The 10152-nt window shown below is 51.8% G+C and overlaps 2 protein-coding genes across 8 annotated transcripts in view; both read left to right on the plus strand.

Annotated features, from left to right (window-relative positions):
* The window catches only part of NSD3 (nuclear receptor binding SET domain protein 3), a 39232-nt gene extending 33762 nt beyond the window's left edge, over positions 1–5470 (plus strand). For all 4 annotated transcript variants that reach the window (XM_038160226.1, XM_038160228.1, XM_038160227.1 and 1 more), the window contains one exon: positions 3–5470. In XM_038160226.1, the coding sequence (XP_038016154.1) occupies positions 3–244 (242 nt within the window). In that variant the 3' untranslated portion in view covers positions 245–5470. The remainder of the gene's footprint in view (positions 1–2) is intronic.
* Positions 672–10055, plus strand: PLPP5 (phospholipid phosphatase 5). 4 transcript variants are annotated; one of them, XM_038160234.1, is made up of 7 exons: positions 672–800; positions 5864–5981; positions 7555–7645; positions 7756–7819; positions 8056–8180; positions 8532–8702; positions 9031–10055. In XM_038160234.1, the coding sequence occupies exons 2-7, from the start codon at positions 5868–5870 to the stop codon at positions 9198–9200; spliced, it is 735 nt and encodes a 244-aa protein (XP_038016162.1). In that variant the 5' UTR covers positions 672–800; positions 5864–5867; the 3' UTR covers positions 9201–10055. The 4 variants fall into 4 exon arrangements, with proteins under 4 accessions (XP_038016162.1, XP_038016163.1, XP_038016160.1 ...); XM_038160235.1 differs by having other exon boundaries at positions 5864–5972; XM_038160232.1 differs by lacking the exon at positions 672–800 and adding an exon at positions 5641–5779.
* The last annotated feature ends 97 nt before the right edge of the window (positions 10056–10152 follow it).

A 10152-nucleotide genomic window follows, 5' to 3' on the forward strand; every position in this document is an offset into this window, starting at 1 on the left:
AGGAAAGTGGGAATGTCCATGGCATCAGTGTGACATCTGTAGCAATCCTGCCGTGTCCTTCTGTGAGTTTTGCCCCCATTCCTTCTGTAAGGATCACGAGAAGGGAGCCCTGGTGCCGTCGGCGCTGGACGGCCGCCTCTGCTGCTCCGCGCACGACCCCAAATCTCCTGTGGCACCCGAGTACTGGAGCAAGATCAAGTGCAAATTGGAAGCACAGAATGCTGTGGAAGAGGCAAAGGAGTGAATTTGGTTAAAAACAAACATGGGAGGGGAGAAGAGGGGCAGCAGGCGATGAACTCAGAGTTTACAATGCCACACTCGGCTTTGTCCTCGGAGCTGTCACGTGTGAGCTGGAATGGGACCATTGACCTGAGCGAGAAGGACCAGGCAGTGGTGTTTGGTTTTTATTGTTTGGTCTTTCTTTTACCCTTGAATGTGCTACAGCAGCTCTTACTGTTGGAAACCAGGAGCGTCTTGGCCTTTGAAGAAAACCGTAAACCTTTTGACAGTGAAAAGAATATTCTGTTTAAAATAATGTTCTTTGAGTGTAGAAAGCAAAGCATAGCCACATATTTATTTATTTAATTTTGAAAGGGTGTTGAAGATCTGGCTTTGATCAGTCATCGTGTCTTTAAAAACAAAACAGCGAAGCCAACGTAACTTTTGTGTCTAGTTTATGGAAAGAGCAAAGCCTCTCCCCTCTGTAACACTGAGATGCCAAACAGACAGGTGTGGGTGTCAGACCAGGTGACTCTGAAATGCCTCTGTTCCAGTACTTATTGTTAAAGGCATTGGAGAAGGTAGGTTGTCTCTCATGTTTACTTATGAATATTATTGTGAAGCTTTTCCTGTGAGAAATCAGGTGTGTGACTTCTGGGAAGTGCTCGTAACACAAGGTCTGGCAGTGGGGAAGAAATGGTGGTGCCTTGCTCCAGAGCTGTCTTGGGTGTTTGCAGACATGCAAAAATGCAGAGTTTAATTGCACAGTGGTCATTTCTGTATCCCACCTATTTTGGAAACCCCTTCCAGGCAGGAGAGGCTCCCAGCCTCAGTCAGAGCTGAAGGCAGTCCTGCCATGGGTTCCTCACCTGGTTTGGTGGCAGTTACTGAGTGATTCTTCAGTCCTGCCTTCTCAGGCTCCCCTTGGCTTCAGGGAGACTTGGACACGTGAGGGACCTGACCCATGTGCATGTTGGTCTCGATGGAGTGTTAATATTTCTTTGTTGAGAGAGATCTTCTAACTTTAATCTTCATTGTTAATGGAGCTGAGGAACATCTCAGCACTTCCTCAATGAACAGGGTATTTTGTGTCTGGGTAAGGGGCCATATCCCAGCAGCCAGCTGATGCCTCAGGAGATGGTTCTGTCTTGGATTTCCTCTGTTAATCAGAGAGACAGACTCCTTCAGTGAGGCTGTCAAAGTGGCTTATGTTGGCTCTTGCTCCAGAATTTTTTTAGAAAACCTATATTCCTCCATTTTTTTCTGCAAGGAGCCACAGGGCACTGGTGTCCCCAGGCTGGAGCTAGTTTTGGTGGCTCTTCCCCCCCAGCCCACGCTCTCACCAAGCACTGTCCCCCCTCCCTGCCCTGGTACAGCGAGTACTCCTGACTTGTGTGCTGATAACAGCTGCTCCCTGCCAGCCTTTGCTCGTGGGTGCTGAAAATAATCAAATGTTGCTGGCATCTGGCTGAACTGAGCCTTGGAATTAAGAACCTTGTCTCTGGAAAACTGCTTACACAAACCTGTGGGAACACGGAGACTTCTCAGATCAAGAAAAAGCCTGTGTGGAATTTAGAACGTGTCTTGCTTCTGCTGGTGTCCTTCTCATCCTCAAACTGGTGTACAGGGGGAGTTTTTTGTGTGTGCAATGGTAGAGTGATGGATACACTACAGCCCCTGAGCAGCTGCTGGGTCCTGCCCACACCTCCCTTGGGGTGCCAGACCCCACAGGTGGCTGGGGCACTCCTGGGACAGCAGCTCTTGGGATCCCTAAAGCACTTCCTGCTGTGAGCCATGCTCCAGTGAGGGTCTAACACTAACCCTGCTGGAAAGCAGTGCTGGATTTTGGTATTTTTAAAGAAAAAAAAAAAAAAAGGTACAAAAAGGATTTTATTTTTCTTAACGTTTTGTGTGGGAAATGTCTCTTTTTATGCTCTTATTGAGGATGTTTAACCTTCTCAGAAATTCCAAACACAGCTCTTGCTACCACGTCTGTAGGGCCTGAGGTGTTCACTTTATATTCTTTATTAGGCTTGATAATGTTCAGTGATTTTCTCTGAAGTCAGAGCATTCTGATAGTGCAGCTATCAGCTGATATATTTTATATATATATATATTTATATCTCTATCTATATATATATGTATATCTCTGTATCTATATATCTATATATATAGATAGATAGATAGATATAGATATCAGATATGCTGCTGATACTGTGCTGCTGTGTGAGTGCCCCAACCTGCTCCATTCATTCTGTGTCCATGGTGACCTGCTGAGCAGAGGGACGTGGTGTGGCAGCACCAGGACACCTTGGGAACATTAGACAGGAGCCACAGAGTGGCAGTGGCCACCCTGGCCGTGCCACAGTGCTGTGCCAGGGCACAGAAGGCCTTAAACTTCTCAAATGCTGTGATGGAGGCTGCTCCTCCTCCTGTGCCACTTTGTGTTCAGACTTCTTAGAGATGCTTCTTTTTTTTCTCCACCAAAAAGTGATTTGTAGCCAGCCAGCAGCTGGGCTTGGACTCAGGAGGGAAAACAGGAGAGGTTGTTTAGTTTGTGAACAAAACTTTGATCTGAAGAGGACTCTTTCAAAAAGCTTTAAGGTTGTTAGATGAGAGCAGGCCAGTTCAGAGATCTTGGTGACTGCAGGGCGTGTTCTGAGTGCCAGGTTCAGATGCTGAAATGTACATTTTAACCCCGACTTTGTAAGCTGAGTGACCAGAATGTAGTTGCTTAGTGCAGCTCCTTTGCAAGGAAAGGATTGCACAGCTGTTCTGATGGATTGCCTTCAGCAGAGTGGGAGGCAGCTGCTGAATTAATTTGTGTGGGCTCCAAAATAAGGAATCTTGGATAGTTGGGTCATTTCATGCTGAGACCTAGGGGAAATCCACAGAACTGCTAATTTTGATGGAGAACTGCAGCGTGCTGTCCCAGCACATTGTTTTTCCTTCATGGGAACACAGTGACATGTTTTTCACCTACTTTCATGTTAAATTTTTGGGGTGGCCCCCACACTTCTGATGACTTCCTGCCTCCAGCTCTGGCCTGAGTGAGCTGCCCTGCCCAGGGAACAGGGTTTGTGGTTTACTGGAGCTTCTTCTCTGCAGCTGCACCTGTGCACAGTGCAAGCATCCTGCAGCCTGTGGCCAGATGAATCTAGAAGCAAGAATTCCACGATTCTGTGATTCCAGTGGTGCAGAGGCTGGCTCCACCATTCCTGAACACATTGTGCAAGCATTAGCTGTTGTAGCTGTCAGATTATTGTACAGATTTGTCCTGTCCATAGGCTGTTGAAGGTGTTTGCAGCTCAGGATGGAAATTTCATGGGCAAATCACCTTCTCTGGTCTTGGAGAATCAGTTCAAATGGAGTAATGGGGCTGGAATGTGGATTTTTGGCCTTTCTTCTAAAAAAAAACCCTTCTTTTATCTTAATTTCAGGATAGAATGGGAAAGACACAATTACTAGACGTAATTATCAATGAGCATAAAATCTGTATATATTGAAACTTTACAGAATTATGTGGGGGGGGAGGGTGGGATGAGGGTGTCCGACGCTGGTACGGAGAAGTCACTTTAACATGGAAACCTCTGCCTCATTGAATTCAGGGTTTAACGTACTTGAAGCTCTGCGGTTCCTTTTACAGCTTTTTTTTTATTTATACATGATTTTTTTTTGTATACTGCATTGAAAATGTCCTTGACTTCCCCCCAAGTTCCTTCCTGCTCCCTCTGTCCAGTGGATCCACGGCAAACGGGAGGGTTTGGGAGCAGCTGGCTCGGAGGTGTGTGCTCACCGGGTGTCGAGTGGGAGACGGCGACCTTGGAGCAATGCTGTCCCTTTGCTTCCCATTCCCATCAGCTTTCCCCACCATTTCTCTTTGTGTAGCAAAAACATTTGCACTTACGATACACTCCTACACGTTGGATGTATTCCCAGTGTTGTTCTGAGGGAAAAAGGAGAAAGAAAAAGGCAAAACGGGAAGAAAAGAAAGGTTGTTTCCTGTGATACTGTATTTCCGAGTGAGCAGCTCAGGTTTGTGTTCCCCTGGGAGGGGTCCTGCTGCTCCAGGGAGCTGGAACTGTGCTTTGTGTAGGGGATTTCTGTGATTAATGTGAATAAAAAAGGGAAAACATGTATGAATTTGCCAAAGCCATTTACCACTCCCTGTGCCCGGGGGCTGTGCCCTTGCTGTGCCACCACCAGCTCCAGGGGCAGGCAGCTGTGTGGGGTCCCTCTGGAGATGCCTGGGGTCCCTCTGGAGATACCTGGGGTCCCTCTGGAGATCCCAGCTGCCTGGGGTCCCTGGGAGCCCCCCACCTTGCCGTTCTCTCTCGCTTTTGGGTCATAACCAGCCTGGATGACCCCCTGCGCTCCGTGTTCCAGGTGGATCTGTATCTCATTTTGGTGTCACTTTTCCACCCAGCCAGCGGCGCTGCCACAACCCCCCCAGGGTGATGCTGTCCCACCTGAGCCGGGGCTCGGGGGTTGCATTCGGGGTGCTGTGAGGACCCCAGCCCGTCTGTCTCCACGCGAGCGATGTTGCACAACACAGATCCCCGCGGATCCGTCTCCATCCCCACGTGCTCTGTAAGATGGACCTTTGTAGAGTCGTTATTTCTGTAGACTTTGTTTATCTGTAACAAACTTTGTAGATTCTGTGAAATGTTATTTTAACGAAATCACTCGAGTCTTTAATAGCAAAGCGTCGATATTCACCGGAGTCGGTTTGGAAGAGTTTTTGGACGCAGATGCAGCCCTGGCACTACCGAGGAGTGTCTGATTCCACGGGGCATTACTGTATCATGACTTGATGTTGCCGCATAGACTTTGAGATATCCAATATTTTGGGGGGTTTGTGTTGGCCTCTGTCCTCTTGCATAGTGTGAAGCCTGTAAAGCTGGTTCCCTGTACATAGATAGCTCCTGTCCTCTAGGTAGAGCGTATCGAGACTTGCCTGTAATATTTTAGCTTCTTACTGACTGTGTGTGATGGTAGAATATATAATTTTTGTACATTCTATTTACTGAGATGTTGCCTTTTTTTTTATTTTATTTTACAAATACTCTGGAATTCAGATGTGTTTTTTTGGGTTTTGGTTTGGTTTTTTTGTTTTGGTTTTTTTTTCCTTTTTTTTTTTTCCCTTTTGCTTTTCCGTGAGGCTTCCTTTGGAAAGATTTTTAATGACATTCCACTGATCTGAATTTTTTTTTTTGCTTGAGGTTGACTTCAATAAATCGTTCTGAATGTTCCAATGATGAGATGAGTCAGTCGCGTCTCGGGGCGGGGCGGGGCGGGGCGGGGGGGGATAACGGGACTCCCGGCCGCGGTCCCTCCTCCGTTCCGTGCCGTGTCGTGCCGTGCCGAGCCGAGCCGTTCCGTGCCGAGCCGAGCCGTGCCGTGCCGTGCCGAGCCGAGCCGTTCCGTTCCGTGCCGAGCCGTGCCGTGCCGAGCCGAGCCGCGCTCGCCCCGCCCCGGCCCCGGGGGCAGCAGTGGCCATGCGGCGAGCGGAGCTGGCGGCTGAAGCCGCGCTGCGAGCGCTGCTCCTCGCCACCTTCGGGTGGGTACGGGACCCCCACCCTGCCCCACCCTGCCCCACCCTGCCCTGCCCTCCCCCGGCTCTCATCCGTTCGTCTCTTTCCAGGATCATGGAGTTCCTGCCGCCCTTCCAGCGCGTGGTGCAGCCCGAGGAGATGTGGCTCTACAAGAACCCCTACGTTGAAGTGGACCACGTCCCCACGGTCTTCATGTTTGTAAGTTCGGTGGGTTCCTGACGTGGTTTGGGTCGGAAGGGGACCTTAAAAGATCGTTTCGTCCCTCTCGCTGCGGGGGATGCCCCGCTCCCACGAGACCAAGCGCTGCATAATCTGTCTGTGAGCAGTTCGGGGATGGGGCACCCACAGCTTCTCTGGGCAGCCTGTGCCCGTGTTTCCTGCGTTTACTTTGATTTATTCTCGAGTTACCAGCTCTCCTTTCAAAGCAGAGCTGCTGGTTAGAAGCTTGTACTGCCATACCTGCAGCTCCTAGTGCACGTTGCAGAAAGTGCAGGATATCGTATCCATGTGGATAAACAGCTGCAGAGAGGGGAAGTGAGGATGGAGCCGGGCGAGAGGCTCAAGCTGGAACATTATCTGAACAGGAGGAAGAGCTTTCCTGTGTGGGGGACTGAGCAGTGACAGAGCTCAGTCCAGACAGTGGGAGTCTCCTTACCTGGAGATACTCATAATCCATCTGGACACAGTCCTGGGGGATGTCCTTGAGGACCCTGAGCAGAGGGGTTGGACTTGATGGTCCCCAGTGGTCCCTTTCTACCCATTCTGTGAGATTAGTACCAACCAGGCCGAACATACAGTGATTTTTGTCATATTTTGAGGCTTCACCATCCATTGCCTTTGGGATTTGAAGTTCATAAGCTGATTAGGACTTTGCACTGTTGTCCATAATCCATTCCACGTCTAACTTACCGGGTGTGTGAAGATAGCACAGCTCTCGCTATCAGGGAATGTTTTCCTTGCAAGCAGCTATTTTGAGCAGGGATTTATTATCATTTTATTGTCAAGTGTTTTCCCAACGGCTCTAGGCTTGGTTAGAGGAGTTTGACTAAGTCTGTGTTGGAGCTCCAGGAGAGAGCAGTGTGTCAGAGGGATTGGCTCCCTCTGTCACGGGTGTGAGGTGAAGGGCTGTGGCTCTCGAGTTGGCAAATGGCAGCAGGGATTTCCTGCAAGAGGTGGCCACGAAACATTAAGGACAAAACCTCGGGATAGCATTTGGAGCAGGCAGTGTAAAGCAGGACGTGTGCAAGAGCTCAGGTGGGAACAGACTCCATGGGAGCCTGGCAGCCTGGTGAGGATGTCCCGGGGTGAAATCCCCCAGGGCTGAGATGGGGATGATGATAACTGCCTGGTGAGGATGTCCCGGGGTGAAATCCCCCAGGGCTGAGATGGGGATGATGATAACTGCCTGCTCTGAATCAGCAGCTGCTGAGGTTTTGCTGACAGAGCGAGGGTGCTGCTGACAGAGCGCTAATGCTGGGGCTTGCAGGGAGGGGAGAGCTGAGGCGCTGTGCCTGGGGACACCCCCAACAACCAGCCAGAGCAGCACTCTGCCAGAAGAGCTGTCTGAGAACCAAAGGACGTGCTGGGCCGATCAGGGCCTGCTGCAAATCCAGCTGGGGGGGGTTGTGTTCTGGTGGAACCACAGTGATCACAGAGGACAGATTGCTGCCTGGCTTTGGGGAAGGGAAGTGCACTCAAAGTCTTGAGTAAGTGCTCTTATGTTCTGGTGAGAACTTAAACCTGCTTCACTGACACCTGAAATTCTCCCTGTGTTGTGCAGTTCATCGCATTTCTGTCTCCCTTGTTGCTCATCCTGCTGGCGAGGCTGTTCATGGGCGCTGACCACGAGGACACGAGGGAAGCCTGCCTTGGTGAGCTCCTGCTTGTGTCAGGGAAGGGCAGCTTGAGCCCTGCCCGTGCCTGAACGTGCTGCACTCTCAGGTGGGGATGATGCTGACGTGACCCTTTTGCTCTCTCTCAGCTGCCAGCCTTGCTCTTGCCCTGAATGGGGTTTTCACCAACGCCCTGAAGCTCATTGTGGGGAGGTGAGGACTGGCTGGTTCCCAGAAAAGAATGGAAAGAATGTGGTTTTTTTCTAGCCGCAAAGACAATTTACAAATAGAAAAAACACTGGGGAGCTGCTGTCTCAGGCCATCAATCAGATGGGCTCACTTAGGCCCAGGCTGGGGAGGATGGCGTTGGCACGGGCAGCTCCCTGCTGCCCCCCGGGTGCTGGGAGTGCCCACGCAGGAGGGCCCTGAGCTCCACTTCCCTGTCCCAGGCCACGGCCCGACTTCTTCCACCGCTGCTTCCCGGACGGCCGAGCCAACGCCGAGCTGCAGTGCACGGGGGACGCCCGCAGGGTGAGCGACGGCCGCAAGAGCTTCCCCAGCGGACACGCTTCCTGTGAGTGCCACATCTGCCTGCTGCAGCCCTGGGCAGCCAGCTCTGGGCAGCAGGACCCGTGGGGAGGGCAGCTTGGATTTGCTTTCCTGCACCCCCACAGCTTTGGCCGCGTTCTGAGAGGGACTCGGGTTTCCCCCTGCAAAGCAATGGGGGTCCAAATCTGCAACCCAGAAGGAGGGATGTGTGCCAGGTAGCAGCTTCTAGGATCCATCGCTCCCAGCTGGTACTTCCCTTGGCTCACAGGGACAGGCAGACACCTCTCACAGCCCTTCCACTGCAGCAGCAGAGGGTCAAGGTCTGGCAGCAAAGCCTGGAGCTATTCTGAACCTCCATTGTTCTGTTCTCTTCCAGTTGCCTTTGCAGGTCTTGCCTTCTCTGCCTTCTACCTGGCAGGGAAGCTGCACAGCTTCGTTCCAGGCCGGGGGGGCCGGGCCCTGCGCTTCTGTGCCTTCCTCCTCCCCCTCTTCCTGGCCACGCTCATCGCCGTGTCCCGCACCTGTGACTACAAGCACCACTGGGAAGGTGGGTGAGCGTCTGCTGCTGCGCCTGGACGGGGCTCAGCAGCTGCCCTGAGCAGGGCACTCCAGGCACGGGGGGGCTGTGGTGCCACAGAAGCGTTCGGAGCCCCCAGCAGCAACTTGGGTTTTTGTTTTTTTTTAACTCCTCCAGTGGCAATTTTGCTGCCACCTGCAGGGAGCTGATGCCTTCCTCTGTGGTTTTGAAATGCATTCCAAGCTCGGGTTTACAGCCACGCCGGGTTATGATCTAGCAGAAAATTTGCTGCTGAGGAATTGCTCACAAGGCGTGGGAGGGTGAAGGGCCGTTAATTTTGCTCTGGTCTCACCCACAGATGTGTTGGCTGGCTCAGCGATGGGCTTGGTGCTCGCATACCTGTGCTACAGGCAGTACTACCCTCCCCTGACAGACACCACGTGCCACAAACCATCTCTGGGCAAGCCCAAAGCGCTGCCAGTGCACGAGGAGAAGCCTCCAGCTCCCAGCTTCCACATGAACATATAGTGCCAGGCTCTGTCCTGCTCTCCCTGGATGCCAGGGCAGGGTGAGGCTTGGGGGAGGCTGCTCAGGAGAAGTGAGGATGAACCCCTGGGCAGGTGCTCCCTGCTGAGCTGGGTGAGTTTCCTGCCCTGGCCCTTGTGTCGCTTCATTTCACTGAATTTTGTAGCCACCCTTCCTCTTCAGGCCCACTGTGAAGCGAGGGAGGCACTCGGGGTGCCAACCTGCACAAAGACAGTTGGGTGTGAAGGTCCTGAACACAAACTGGGAAAATGTGACAGCCCAGTGTGCCCAGTCTAGTGGGAGTTCTTGTGTCCAGTCCAGGAAGCACCATTGGCCACCTCCCTGCAGTCCAGCTGAGCTGTCCCAGCCCTTCTCCTGGGAAATGAAGTGCAGGACCTGCCAACTTTGAGCTTTTCTAATTTCCCAAATAAAGGAGTTCCATTTTTGTAATGACCCGTGGTACTAAAACTTTATTTCGAGGTTTGGGTTGTTGCTTTATAAGCCGTTTCCTCTGGGGTCTGCAGGGCTTTCTGATGGGTGCTCTTTCCTTGCAGCTTTAGTAGTTTCAAGGAGATGACAGCAGAAAATGAAATGGTGTCTGGGAGCATCCCTGTGCCTGTGAGAGAGCTCATTTCCCTGCCCATGTCTGTCTCAGACAAGGAAGGGCAGAGTGCTGCTGAGATCCAGGGCCTGCTGCCTGGCAGGAGCTCTGGGAGCAGCTCTTTGTCCCTGATCCCTTCAAAGGCAGGTTTCAAGTGTGTGCACATGCAAACAGCTCGGGTGAGGCTGCAGCAGAGCAGGGCAGCCGAGGCAGCAATGAAACACCCCCCATCAGCTGCAGTTTGGACCCTCTGTAACTCTGCAGCTTCAGGAGAATTACAGAAATAGCTTCACTTTCCCCTAAAACTGCACATGTGAGTTCTCCAGCCCTTCCCTCTCCCCCCAGACATGCACA

Source organism: Motacilla alba, chromosome 22 (assembly GCF_015832195.1).
Source record: "Motacilla alba alba isolate MOTALB_02 chromosome 22, Motacilla_alba_V1.0_pri, whole genome shotgun sequence".
NCBI lineage: Eukaryota > Metazoa > Chordata > Aves > Passeriformes > Motacillidae > Motacilla > Motacilla alba.

Coding starts and splice junctions, on each gene's coding strand:
- PLPP5 (XM_038160232.1), top strand. CDS start 5,718: ATGCGGCGAGCGGAGCTGGCGGCTGAAGCCGCGCTGCGAGCGCTGCTC. Junction 7,646..7,755: donor CACGAGGGAAGCCTGCCTTG/GTGAGCTCCTGC, acceptor GCTCTCTCTCAG/CTGCCAGCCTTGCTCTTGCC. Junction 8,181..8,531: donor CCCCAGCGGACACGCTTCCT/GTGAGTGCCACA, acceptor GTTCTCTTCCAG/TTGCCTTTGCAGGTCTTGCC.